The sequence below is a fragment of the Toxorhynchites rutilus genome, chromosome 2, assembly GCF_029784135.1.
Source record: "Toxorhynchites rutilus septentrionalis strain SRP chromosome 2, ASM2978413v1, whole genome shotgun sequence".
In the NCBI taxonomy this organism is placed as follows: Eukaryota; Metazoa; Arthropoda; class Insecta; order Diptera; family Culicidae; genus Toxorhynchites; species Toxorhynchites rutilus.
Window position 1 is genome coordinate 172,091,743 of NC_073745.1, and position 13,175 is coordinate 172,104,917.

The window sequence follows — 13,175 nt, forward strand, 5'->3', positions numbered from 1 at the left end:
CCCTCGCGTCTTGCGGTGAACCTGGGACACACAAATACCACGTGTTCTGGTGTTTCCTCCACATCTTCACACTCCGGACAGAGTGGCGACGTTGCGTGCCCGAACCGGTGCAAATATTGCCTGAAGCAGCCATGTCCAGACAGGAACTGTGTCAGATGAAAATTCACCTCCCCGTGCTTCCTGTTCAGCCAGGTCGATAGTACCGGTATGAGCCCATACGTCCACCTGCCTTTCTCCGCCGTGTCCCATTCCTGCTGCCACTTCAAGAGTGATTCTACTCTCGCTGTTTTCCGGATACCCCTGATTTCCTTTCGTCTGTAGCACTCTCTGTCTTCCGCCAGAGTGATGCCAATAGGGATCATGCCGGCGATAACGCAGACTGCCTCCAACGAGATCGTCCTATACGCGCTCGCAACTCTCATCGCCATGAGCCGAAACGTACGGTCCAGTTTTCTACGATTCCGGTGGGTTTCGAGAGCCGCCGACCAGGCTGGTGCTCCGTACCGCAGTATGGACGAGGATACAGCAGCCAGGAGACGCCTTTTGCTACTGCAAGGTCCTGCGTTATTCGGCATTATTCTCGCTATCGCGCTAATGGACTTCTCTGCTTTCTCGCAGACGTAGTCGACGTGGTTGTTGAAATTCAGCCGGTCGTCGATCATAACTCCCAAGTATTTCAACCTACGCTTAGAAGTTATCACGTGTTCCCCGACTGTGATTTCCGCTCGCTGCACGGCTTTGCAGTTACTCACCAACAATACTTCCGTTTTATTATGAGCAATCTGCAGTTTCGCTGCTTGCATCCAGTTCTCTACTGAGACGATGGACTCGATTGCAAGCATCTTCACCTCTTCGAGTGTCTCGCCTGCCACTGTGAGAGCGATATCATCCGCGAAGCCCACGATCTCCACGCCTTTGGGAAGCTTCAGATTCAGTACTCCGTTATACATTACGTTCCAGAGCGTTGGGCCCAGGATAGAGCCTTGTGGTACTCCGGCCGTTATATTCAACGTTGTCTGCCCCGTGCTCGTCTCGTAGACTAGGACGCGGTTCTGGAAGTAGCTTCCTAGAATTCTGCACAGGTACCCAGGAACCTTCATACGGTGTAGGGACTCGGCAATGGCTTCCCAGCTAGCGCTGTTGAAAGCATTCCTCACGTCGATCGTTACTATAGCACAATGTCGGTCGCCCCTCCGCTTTTGCTGTGACGCCTTCTCTGCCTTTTCAACCACTGTCCGGATAGCATCAACGGTGGACCTACCTTTCCGGAATCCAAACTGCATCTTTGACAGACCATGGTCACTCTCCGTACATTTCGTCAGTCTGTTGAGGATAATCCTTTCCAAGAGTTTCCCAAGAGTATCCAGCAGGCATATAGGCCTATAGGATGTTGGTACCCCCGGGGGCTTTCCTGGTTTTGGCAGCAACACTAACTTTTGGATCTTCCATTTCTTAGGAAAGTGACCATCATCCAAGCATTTCTGTAGCACTATCCTGAAAATGTCCGGGAACGCCTGAATCGCCGTTTTCAAGGCCGCGTTGGGGATTCCGTCGGGGCCGGGCGCTTTGTTTACCTGCAGTCTCTTCGCCACTGCTACCAGTTCTTCACTGGAAACTTGAGAACGTTCGGTAGCTATTTCGGCGTACGGTGTCGGTGGCCATATCGTAGGATCATGCATCGGAAATAAACCCTCCACAATGACCTTCAGCTTCTCGGGATACGATTCGACGGGCGTCACAGGTCCTCTGATCTTCGCCATCACGACTCGATACGCGTTGCCCCATGGGTTGGCATCTGCATCTCGGCACAGCTCCTTGAAACAGTTCGCTTTGCTCAGTGTAATTCCCCGTTTCAAGGCGGCTCTAGCTGCTCGGTACACCGTATTTCGTTCCTCTCTATCAGCGCTATTTCGTGCTCTCTGAACGCGTCTTCTGGCTTGAAGACAGCTAGCGCGAAGGTTGCGAAGAGAGTCGTTCCACCAGTGAGCTGGGCGTCTTCCATTTTTTGGTACAACTTTCCTCGGCATGGTAGTGTCGCATGCTCTCACCAGTAGATCTGTCAACTTTTCTGCGTTCCAATCTGATGCTCCGCCAGCTAGACGAAGTGCTTCGACGAAAAGGTCATTGTCGAAAGCATTCGTCTTCCACTTCCGCTCACCGCTTGTTGTCCTCCGAACTAGCACGTGGTTTCGTTGACCGATTCTGTACCGGATCGCCTGGTGATCACTGTGCGTATACGACTCGCACACTTTCCACTCCGTACTCGCCAACAGCGACGGACTGCAAAAAGTAACGTCGATGATGGATTCGCGCCCATCTTTCCGGAAAGTGCTAGTGGTACCTTCGTTTAGTAACGTTACTTCCAGCTTTGCTAGAGCTTCCAGTAGACTGTACCCTCTGATGTTGGTGCATCTACTTCCCCACTCCACCGCCCACGCGTTGAAGTCGCCTCCAATGACGATCGGTGTTCTACCGATTAGTTCCTCGGTCATTGCGTCTAGCATCTGGTGGAATTGCTCAGTTGTCCATCTCGGGGGTGCGTAGCAACTACACATGAAGATTCCATTGATTTTGGCGATTACGAAACCTTCATGTGAACCTCCAACCACTTCCTGGATAGGATATCTGCCCATCACCTGTATTGCAGCAATCCCTAAGCTATCCGTCGCCCAGCTGCCATTATCACGTGCCTAAGGTGTTGGTTGTTTCAATAGTTGGTTACTTGTTTCAATAGTTGATTTTTAGGTAAAGATGATGATGTGTGACCAATGTGTGAATGTGTTTTTTTTTTCAATAGTCATGTACACGCCGATGTCGATGTTATACACACTGCGTACTGCGGGTGAGAAATAAAACAAACTGTTGCGTGCTGTATGCTGGGGGGACTTGGACGCTTTCTGGGACTTAGTGTTATTGTCGGCGGGGCAGTGTTTTACACATTGCGTACTGCGGGGGTTGGCTCGCGCAGCGCTGTTGTGTGCTGTATGCTGGGGGGACTTGGACGCTTTCTGGGACTTAGTGTTATTGTCGGCGGGGCAGTGTTTTACACATTGCGTACTGCGGGGGTTGGCTCGCGCAGCGCTGTTGTGTGCTGTATGCTGGGGGGACTTGGACGCTTTCTGGGACTTAGTGTTATTGTCGGCGGGGCAGTGTTTTACACATTGCGTACTGCGGGGGTTGGCTCGCGCAGCGCTGTTGTGTGCTGTGTTGTGCTGGGGGACAACACTTGACAGTTGTTATTCCAGGCCATGGGATGATTTCACACACACGCACGATTGCATACTACCAGGCGCAATGCGATTTAATGAAAAAAAAAGAAGCCGCCAGCGCGGGCAGCACTAAGCTACCACGGTGGGACTTCTCTCTTACGGGACACGACGCACCCGCCCATCACATAGCGCATCGCAAGGGCAATACTGCACAAGCTACTGTGCCGCGCCGATGCTGATGGGGCATTGTTACACGTACTGCGTGCTGGGTCGCGCAGTGAGAAATTGAACAAACTGTTGTGCTGTGCTGTGCTGGGGGGGGGGACTTTTCCAAAACATGCTACTTTGCATTCCAGGACATGGTGCACAGCTTATACCGCTAGCAGAGACACCTCGTTCGATCGGGGCAACTTGGGACACCGTAATCAGTACCAGTGCCGGGTGTGGGTCGGATTCCGATGGGGGGTGATCCGGGAACATATTTCTTGGACTTAGAATATTGTTCGGACTTAGAATTTTTTCGACTTATGACCTCGTTTCTGGGACAGCCGTAGAACCAGATGTAATGCGTGTTGCATAGATTAAGGCGCAGGGGAATTTAATAAAAAAGAGAGAAGCCCCACACATTTAGGGGGGCTTCACATCAGCAAGCAGTGTTGCTGTGTTATCGATTGCCTTCGGACGGCCTTTGCGTGGACGATCCGCGCAGTTCCTGTCGGTATCGAACCTTTTGTACCACATCGTAACCGTTCTACGAGTAACAGTTTGTCCATATGTGGAATTCAATGCCAAGAGGGTGTCCGACACTGAATCACCCATGTCGTAGTGGTGCAAGATGAACATTCTTGTTTCAGTTCTAGATAGTCTTATGGTTTGTATATCATATTGACTAGCATCTATCGGCTCTAGGACAACTCTGAGTTCTTTCGGAGAGTCTAATTGGATCGTCTGCTGTGTATCAAACGACTCTATGTCTACAGAAGGTGCTCCCGTGGCCGAGTGGTTAGCGTCATAACTAACATGCCGGGGGTTCGGGTTCAATTCCTGTTCTGGTCGGGGGAATTTTTCGTCAAAGAAATTTCCTCCGACTTGCACTGTGATCACGCGTATTCTAGAGCTTGCCACTCAGAATGCATTCAAGGCGTGTTATTTGGCATAGAAATCTCAACTAAGTACTAATAAAAATGACGAAAGTAATACTACGTTGAGACGGCGAAGTTCCTCTAGGAACGTTAGTGCCATTGAAGAAGAAGAAGAGTCTACAGAAGGGGACTGGGGTAGTTGCTCTAGCATCACTTTGGATGACGATGCTAGTGGTTCCCATGATACTGATAAGGGTGGCGTTGCTAATGGGTGGTCAGACCATTGCTGCTCACCATTCGATTCCACGTGTAGTGGGTCTTGTGTCATTTCGGATGACGATGGCGATGCTAATGGGTGGTCAGACCATTGCTGCTCGCTCTTCGATTCTTCGTACAGTGGGTCTTGTGTCCTTTCGGATGGCGATGACGGTGCTAATGGGTGGTCAGACCATTGCTGCTCGCTCTTCGATTCTTCATCCTGATTTATATCTATAACCGGAGACGGGGATAGCGATGAGGACGAGGACGAGGACGAGGACGATGATGATGAGGACGATGATGACGATGAGGACGACGATGCCACTGAGTTCACACAACAAGGACACTTCTCAGGGTGATGAAAACGCTTCGATCTTCGCATTGGGTTGGTTTTGCTTTTCATGTGGTTCCCACGAGTCGCTAGGGAAAATATATGGTCGACTGTGGACTACCCTGCCATACCACAGCAAGGGCAACATTACTGTGAGGTTTGCCCCGGTACCCCACAGGGTCCGTTCGCGGCTTCATATTTGTATCGCCCCTTCCACCATTCAACTATCGGCACGGATCGTATACACACCTTAAGCTTTGGGGCCCGAGTGCCCCCTTCTCTGTCTGCATACGACCTAAGGTCCCACCGAGGTTGGTTACTCGATCTTTCCGAAGGTTGCTCGTATCCCAGTCGGTACCACGGGGAGGTAGAGATAGGAGTTGCTGAATCATAGGCTACCATCATAAATGGATCATCATAATGAGTTATATGTTCGCTGTATTCAGCCATTTACCGACCACTGTTTAATATATACATGTGGCCCCGAAAGCAGTGCATAAGTATTGATCCATCCTTTCCAAAACTTTTGCAACACACCAATACCACAAGGTTCGGTTATATCAGTTTCCCTCTTCCTCGTTGCTATGCAGTCGGTTCTAGAGGTTATCCCTAAAAACACCGAGGTACTGGCCTATGCAGACGATCTACTGCTGATGGCAAGAAATCCTTTCCCAGAAATGGCCCGCAGAAGACTGCAGGAAGGAATCTCGGCTGTTAGTAACTGGGCAAATTCCATCGGGTTTAAGTTTTCGGCAGAAAAGTCTAATATAATGCACTGCTGCAAACGTAAAGGTCATAGGAAAAGGTTTAGAACATGTCTAATCAATGGCAGGCCTATTAAGAGAGTCAGCTCAACCCGAATTCTTGGAGTGCTAGTTGACAGTAAACTATCCTTCGGACAACACCTCAGAAATGCTAAAGCTAGTATGAAGTGCCGCCTGCGGCTGGTGAAAGCTCTAGGTGGCCGATGCCGCTTGAGTTCTAGTAAAACCATCTGCAACATAGGCAAAAGCATTATCTTCTCTAAAATTCGTTACGGCATCGAACTTTTCAGCCGTGCCTCTTGGGCTCACTTGAATTACTTAAAGCCGGTCTACCATAATGTGATTAGATATGCATCAGGAGCCCTTCAGACCAGCCCAATAAACGCTCTGCTTGTGGAGGCTGGCGTAGTTCCTTTCGAACACTTCCTCACAAATATCCTAGCCACTAAAGCCATCCGGACGTCCGAGAAATACCCGGATCTTCTATCCATTTACTCCAGAGCCAACATTTGGCTGCAAAATATTAGCCAAGTCACCCTCCCGACTATTGCCCCATTAAGCAGAGTCGGTCAACGCCCATGGCATGCACATCCGCCAAAGATAGACTGGTCAATCAAAAATGCTGTCAGGGCTGGGGAAGCCAGCAGCATTGTTACGGCCTGTTTTAATAACCACCTTCATAACAAGTATCACACCCACCACAAAATCTTCACAGATGGGTTTTTTGATGGAAACGAAAGTAAACGTTTCCATGGAAACGAAAGTGACGATAGTAAACACCCTTGGATACAAAGCATTGAGGAAAAAATTACAGAGAAGGACATCACTTTCTGCTGGGTCCCATGGCACTGCGGAATCCAGGGTAATGAACAGGCTGATCGTCTCGCCAAGGAGGGTAGGCTCTCCCGAACTATGGACCACCTCCCACCCAGCAAATGACACCATCAAATGGGTCATGCAATCCCTCAGATTGAGCTGGGAGAACAGTTGGTATTTTTCCCGCGACCTCTGCTTAAGAAGGATCAAGAATACTACCCTTCCCTGGAAGGATAGTATTCTCCGACCTACTCAAGTATGTTTGACACGTTTACGTATCGGGCATACATTTTTAACACATAAATTCATCATGCGTAGATTGGAACCAAAACTATGTGAGTCGTGCAATGTAAGACTCACGGTGGAACACATATTAATCACATGCCCTAAATTTAATGCTTCAAGAATAAAGTTTCAGGTTGCAGACACCATAAGGACAGCACTATCGGACGACGCCGTCGAGGAAAAAAGGACCATCGATTTCCTAAAGGATTATTAGCATCCCTAGTTGCTTTTACTATAGTAGGCATGAACTAGGATGGTTACCATTAGCAACGTGATTTTTCACTTCAGTTAGTTAGAGCTGAGCACGAAATAAAGATAGACGCTTTTACTTAACACGTGTTCTTTTCAATTGCAACAAATTTTGGCGACGAGGACAAAGTGAAAATCGGAGTCAATAGAAGCATACATCATCTAAAATGGCAAGCGGAGGAGGAGAACCAGCCGGAGAAGCGGTCCAGGACATGCAAACGGCGATTCTGCAAATCACCCAACTCTTGCAGCGGTTTGCAGTTCCCAGGCAGCCAAATCCGGAACACACATTGGAAGCCCTTTCTTCCAACATCAGCAAGTTTTCTTTCAACCCAGAAAATGGCGTCACATTCAAGAAATGGTTCGCACGCTATACCGACCTTTTCGAGAGCGACGCGCAGCATTTGGATGATGCAGCCAAGGTCCGGCTGTTGCTGCGAAAATTGGACACCGCTTCCCACAGTCGGTATTTGAATTACATCCTTCCAAGGCTTCCTAAGGATGTTACGTTCAAGGACACCGTGGAAACGTTAATCAAAATTTTCGGAGAACAAACCTCACTTTTCCGACGCCGGTTCCAGTGTCTCCAACTGGCGAAAAGCGAAGGAGACGACATCATAACCTACGGCGGAAAGGTAAACCGAGCGTGTGAAGATTTCGATTTTGTGAACCTAACAATCGACCAGTTCAAATGTCTGGTTTTCGTGACCGGACTGAAGGCATCCAAGCACGCTGATATTCGGACGAGATTGCTCACCCGGATGGAAAACGAGAGACCGGACGCACCAGTGACTCTTCAAACTCTCATCGACGAGTTCCAGCAGCTCGTTAATCTGAAAGCAGACACCAGCTTGATTGAGCATCCAGCCAACTCGAAAGCAGCAGTACACGCCATCAGTGAGAAGAAGAGACCATCAGAAGTTCCCAAGCTCTCGTTTAAACCGGAAGCCAAATCTCCAAAGACGCCGTGCTGGCAATGCGGCCAGATGCACTTCGTGAAGGATTGCACATACAGCAGCCATCTGTGCAAATCTTGCAACCGTGTGGGACACAAGGAAGGGTACTGCGGATGCTTCACCAAGACTTCAAACACGCCTGCTGGGGATAATTCCAACCAAAAGGGTAAGAAGAACCAGTAGAAGAAGACCAAGTACCATGCCAACATCGTTCACACTGTAAACCACACCGGTAATCTCACCCGTTTCGTCACGACAATGATGAACGGACGTCAAGCCACACTGCAACTCGACAGTGGATCACCAATCACCATCATCAGTGAAGAGACCTGGAGGAAGGTTGGATCACCTGCACTCAAGCCATCGTCCTGTGAAGCACTTTCTGCAACCAAAGATCCTCTGCCGCTGCTGGGGGAATTCACCTGTCTCGTAGGAGTCAACGACGTCATCAAGCCTGGACTATGCCGAGTAACGTCAGTCAAGGGACTCAACCTGTTCGGCTCGGAATGGATGGACCTCTTCGAGATGTGGACGAAACCATTGTCATCGTTCATTAATCAAGTGAATCAATCCAATTCAAATTCCTTTTCTGGAAAGCATTTCCTCATGCGGTTTCCCGAAGTTTTTCAGGACACTCTTGGGCATTGCCAGAAAGCTCAAATCAGTCTTCACCTGAAGCCAGATGCCAGACCGATTTTTCGACCCAAACGCCCGGTTCCATACAACGCCATTCCCTTGGTCGAAACCGAGCTCAATCGTCTGCAGCAGTTGGACATTATCTCACCAGTAGATTACTCCGACTGGGCAGCTCCTATCGTGGCAGTTCGGAAGCCGGGTGGCAAGGTTCGAATTTGTGCCGACTACTCAACTGGGCTGAACTCGATGCTGGAGGCGCACAATTTTCCACTTCCCACACCGGACGACATCTTCTCGAAGTTGGCTGGAAGCAAAGCGTTCAGCATAATCGATCTGTCGGACGCTTACCTACAGGTTGAAGTCGACGATGCATCGAAGCGACTCCTCACCATCAACACCCACCGGGGCCTATTCAACTTCAACAGGCTGGCTCCTGGTGTAAAGTCAGCACCCGGTGCTTTCCAACAGCTTATGCACACCATGATTGCTGGGATTTCCGGTGTTGAGGTGTTCCTGGATGACTTCATCATCTTCAGCAAAAACGAGGAGCAACACTATCAGACGTTGTGCACCCTGTTCAGTTGCCTCCAAGAATATGGGTTCCATCTGAAGCTGGAAAAGTGTCATTTCTATCAGCGGGAAATCAAATATCTGGGGCACATCGTCGACGCAAATGGCCTACGCCCGGATCCGGAGAAAACAGCAGCAATTTCCACGATGCCACGTCCAACCGATATTTCCACACTGCGATCGTTCTTGGGCGCAGTGAATTTTTACGGAAAATTCATCCGTGAAATGCATCAACTCCGAAGACCGCTGGATCAACTTCTGAAAAAAGATGCAAAATTCGTTTGGAGTGCCGAATGCCAACAAGCCTTCACCGACATCAAGCAAGTTCTTCAGTCGGACCTATTACTTACCCACTATGACCCAGCGTTGGAGATCATCGTGGCGGGTGATGCATCCAACACCGGCATTGGAGCGGTCATCATGCATCGTTTCCCGGACGGTCGTATCAAGGCAGTCGCTCATGCGTCCAAGACTCTGTCGTCGGCTGAACAAAACTACGGACAAATCGAAAGGAGGCGCTCGCTCTGGTCTTTGCTGTCACCAAGTTCCACCGCATGCTGTTGGGACGAAGGTTCAAGCTACAGACTGACCACCAGCCACTGGTGAAAGTCTTTGGATCGAAGAAAGGAGTTCCCATCCACACGGCAAATCGGTTGAAGCGTTGGGCACTTACACTGCTTGGGTACGATTTCGATATCGAGTTCGTATCTACCAACAATTTCGGCTATGCGGATGTACTATCGAGGCTCATCAGCAGCCACGAGCTACCAGAGGAAGAATTTGTGGTGGCAAGTGTCAACATCGAGCCCGATCAGCAGTGCATTCTGGACAGCACCATCGAACACCTACCAGTCACATTCGATATGGTGCAGAAAGCTACGTCAGCAGACCCAATGTTGCAGCGACTCATCCAGTACATCAACTCCGGCTGGCCCAAGAACGGAAAATCGAATCAGAATGTAGCATTGCAGACGTTTTTCCATCGGCGTGAATCATTATACGTTGTACAAGGTTGCGTGATGATGATGGAACGGTTGGTGATTCCGGAGTGTTTCCGGAAGAAACTATTGAAGCAGCTACATCGAGGTCATCCCGGAATCGAACGAGTCAAAGCCATCGCTCGGAGCATCATCTACTGGCCGAAGATCGATGACGACATCACTGAGTACATTCGAAGCTGTACCAGCTGTGCGAATGCGAAAAAATCTCCACCACAAGCAGAGCCACATCCGTGGCAGACCGCAGAAGGTCCATGGGAACGTATTCATTTGGACTATGCCGGACCGATCGACGGGTTCAGCTATCTGGTCATCGTCGATTCCTTTTCCAAGTGGCCAGAGATGTTCCAGACGAAATCAACGACAGCTTCTTCGACGATCGGGTTCCTCACTGCGAGCTTTGCCAGATTTGGCGTACCGAAGGTAATTGTTTCTGATAATGGAACCCAGTTCACTGGATTCGAATTTCGTTCCTTCTGCGAAAAGCTGGGCATCATCCATTTCCGCACCGCACCGTTCCACCCCCAATCGAATGGTCAAGCGGAAAGATTCGTCGACACGCTTAAGAGGTCACTGCGCAAAATCCAAGAGGGGGAAGGATTACGAGCATCTGCAGCACTACAAACCTTTCTGCAGGTGTATCGAGCAACTCCGTCCAATCTGCTCGAGGGCAAATCCCCTTCGGAAGTGCTGAACGGCAGAAAAATGCGGACAACATTGGATTTGCTGAAGCCTTCGAACATACTTCCACAACCACCGGTAGCAGCCAAGCCTTGCCAAGCACGGAAACTTGCAGCCGGATCACTGGTATTCGCGAAGGTGCACAAAAACAACACCACCTGGAAGTGGCAATCTGGAGTCATCATTGAGGCGATTGGGAATGTACATTACAATGTACTTCTTGATGCACCATCCGGACGGAAGCGGCAAATTCGTTCTCACATCGATCAACTTCGGACCAACGACACTGGAAAACAAAAAAAAACAGAAATTGAACTACCGCTGAGCATTCTTTTGGGCGATTTCGGAATGACAACAAATGCGGAGTTTCCCGACGAAAATTCTTCTTTTGTTTCAGCACAAGAATTTCCTGACCTTCCGGACGATCCGGAACTTCCAGACGATCCTGAACTGCCGGACGATGAACCGGAGCCTATTCAACCTGGACCATTTTCTGCAGTACATGGTTCTACGCTGGCACGATCAAAGCCAAAACGAAACATCAACCCTCCACAACGTTTTCAAGACTATGTTCTTTCTTAGGGGGGAGATATTAGCATCCCTAGTTGCTTTTACTATAGTAGGCATGAACTAGGATGGTTACCATTAGCAACGTGATTTTTCACTTCAGTTAGTTAGAGTTGAGCACGAAATAAAGATAGACGCTTTTACTTAACACGTGTTCTTTTCAATTGCAACAAGGATACAGGTTTATTCGATCAGATCTAATGTCTAATTACTAAATTTACCTATACTGATAAAATTTCGTTTGTTTTCTCTTCTAATTTCGTCAAAAGATGAGCAGGTTTTTTATGCCCCTTTTAGAAGCGAGCTCCTCAAGCACACTAAAAGGGGCTTTTTCCCTGCTCCAATTGTTTGGTTGTGTTTTTGGCCCCAGAGCCGTGTAGGGTGCGGCGATACGACATACATCCATAGCGGTTACTAGGACTGGGTCGAGCGAGAATAACGAATTTTGCAATAGTTTTCTTAGTTTTCTTTCCAGTTAAATTTCCCGCCCTCAAGGGCAAGAGACGAATGAACTCTCTGAGTTTAAAGTCTCTTTAATTCAATACCGTTACCGTTTCTTACCAGGTATACTATTAGATAGCAGACATTTTAAAATACTAAATATTTTATTTTATTTCAGCTATGAATACACCCGTTCGAATGATGTGGCTTTTTTGCTTCCATCAACTGGTGAATGAGTAAAATGAATTCCCCCATCACCACAGTGCTTATTTCCGCTTCTATTACAGCAGTCAACAGCATCGGCTTTCCCGTAGCAGTATCCTTCAAGCCATGGTGACTGTTCCAGGGGACAACATCAACAGCAGCAGCATCTGGACCTGACCATCGATAGTGTTTCGAGCAACTTTCCATATCGGAGATCTCGTGCTTCGCGCACATTGAAGAAACCTCCTCAGCCACATATGTGTGTCAAGGAGAAAAAGGAGCTGAATTCGAATCGTCAATCCGAATGCACCGACTGCATTATATATCTTGTTTATATGCATTTTGTGTTTTTTTGAATAAAATTATTAAAATCGATCAATGTTTTTCCTTTTCATGTTTCATAACAAACCAATACAAACAAGAGACGATCAGTGTTGGAAGCAGCGTTACATGCAGGTCGACGCCTTGCACATGTTGGCAAAAAAGTGGCGTCAAGATGTTCGATGAATGCATATGAAAGGTCGATAAATCGATTGCAAGCCCACAATCCAATCGACGAAAAAAACATCGACCTAACAACGACCGTAACGCTGTTACCTATTCACGATGACGACGATTAGGTATCGAGATCTGGATACGGCATTAGTTTGTATGAGGCAAACTATTCTCTATCATATTAGTCGGCCCGAATCAGTTTATATTTGCTAAAATTTGTATGAAATTTTTTTCTTGGCATAAATTTTTCTACTTAAAGTACGTTGTCATGACCCTAATTTGAATTATTATCTATAGACGTTCAGATATTCTCAAAAAAACTTGTCATTATAATATAAAATTATCTCAAAACATATTTTTTATGACGTTTTTTCACCACTTGCAGGCAATGGTGATTTTCACTTACATAGAGTACTAATTTGATTAAGGAAAAAGACGGATGGGTAATGTCGGGACATAACCGGAGTGACGTAGGACTATACAAAACGGACAGCTTTTGTTAAATATATATTTTAAATATATTGTTTTATTTTCTTCTCCTACGTGAATACCTACCTATCTACCTGAAAAATGGATTAGTTTACTGTTTACTCTTTATGAATATGTTGATGGTTCTGAAAAGAACCTTTGGTG

General features: G+C 47.9%; 3 protein-coding genes and 1 long non-coding RNA gene across 4 annotated transcripts; all 4 read left to right on the forward strand.

Annotated features, from left to right (window-relative positions):
• Positions 1-7,161: 7,161 nt before the first annotated feature.
• On the forward strand, positions 7,162-8,133 carry LOC129766392 (uncharacterized protein K02A2.6-like). Its single transcript, XM_055766917.1, has one exon. The coding sequence runs from the start codon at positions 7,162-7,164 to the stop codon at positions 8,131-8,133; it is 972 nt and encodes a 323-aa protein (XP_055622892.1).
• LOC129771277 (uncharacterized protein K02A2.6-like) lies at positions 7,374-9,900 on the forward strand. The gene has a single exon (XM_055774764.1). The coding sequence runs from the start codon at positions 8,209-8,211 to the stop codon at positions 9,760-9,762; it is 1,554 nt and encodes a 517-aa protein (XP_055630739.1). The 5' UTR covers positions 7,374-8,208; the 3' UTR covers positions 9,763-9,900.
• Positions 9,901-10,019: 119 nt separating this feature from the next.
• LOC129766393 (uncharacterized protein K02A2.6-like) lies at positions 10,020-11,417 on the forward strand. Its single transcript, XM_055766918.1, has one exon. The coding sequence runs from the start codon at positions 10,020-10,022 to the stop codon at positions 11,415-11,417; it is 1,398 nt and encodes a 465-aa protein (XP_055622893.1).
• A 418-nt stretch (positions 11,418-11,835) lies between these two features.
• On the forward strand, positions 11,836-12,289 carry LOC129764651 (uncharacterized). Its single transcript, XR_008741184.1, has 3 exons — positions 11,836-11,966; positions 12,022-12,071; positions 12,131-12,289. It is a non-coding gene; the product is annotated as an uncharacterized LOC129764651 (long non-coding RNA).
• The last annotated feature ends 886 nt before the right edge of the window (positions 12,290-13,175 follow it).

Bases quoted from the DNA above. Each gene is read 5' to 3' on its own strand.
- LOC129766393 (XM_055766918.1), top strand. From the start codon at position 10,020: ATGGTGCAGAAAGCTACGTCAGCAGACCCAATGTTGCAGCGACTCATC.
- LOC129766392 (XM_055766917.1), top strand. From the start codon at position 7,162: ATGGCAAGCGGAGGAGGAGAACCAGCCGGAGAAGCGGTCCAGGACATG.
- LOC129771277 (XM_055774764.1), top strand. From the start codon at position 8,209: ATGATGAACGGACGTCAAGCCACACTGCAACTCGACAGTGGATCACCA.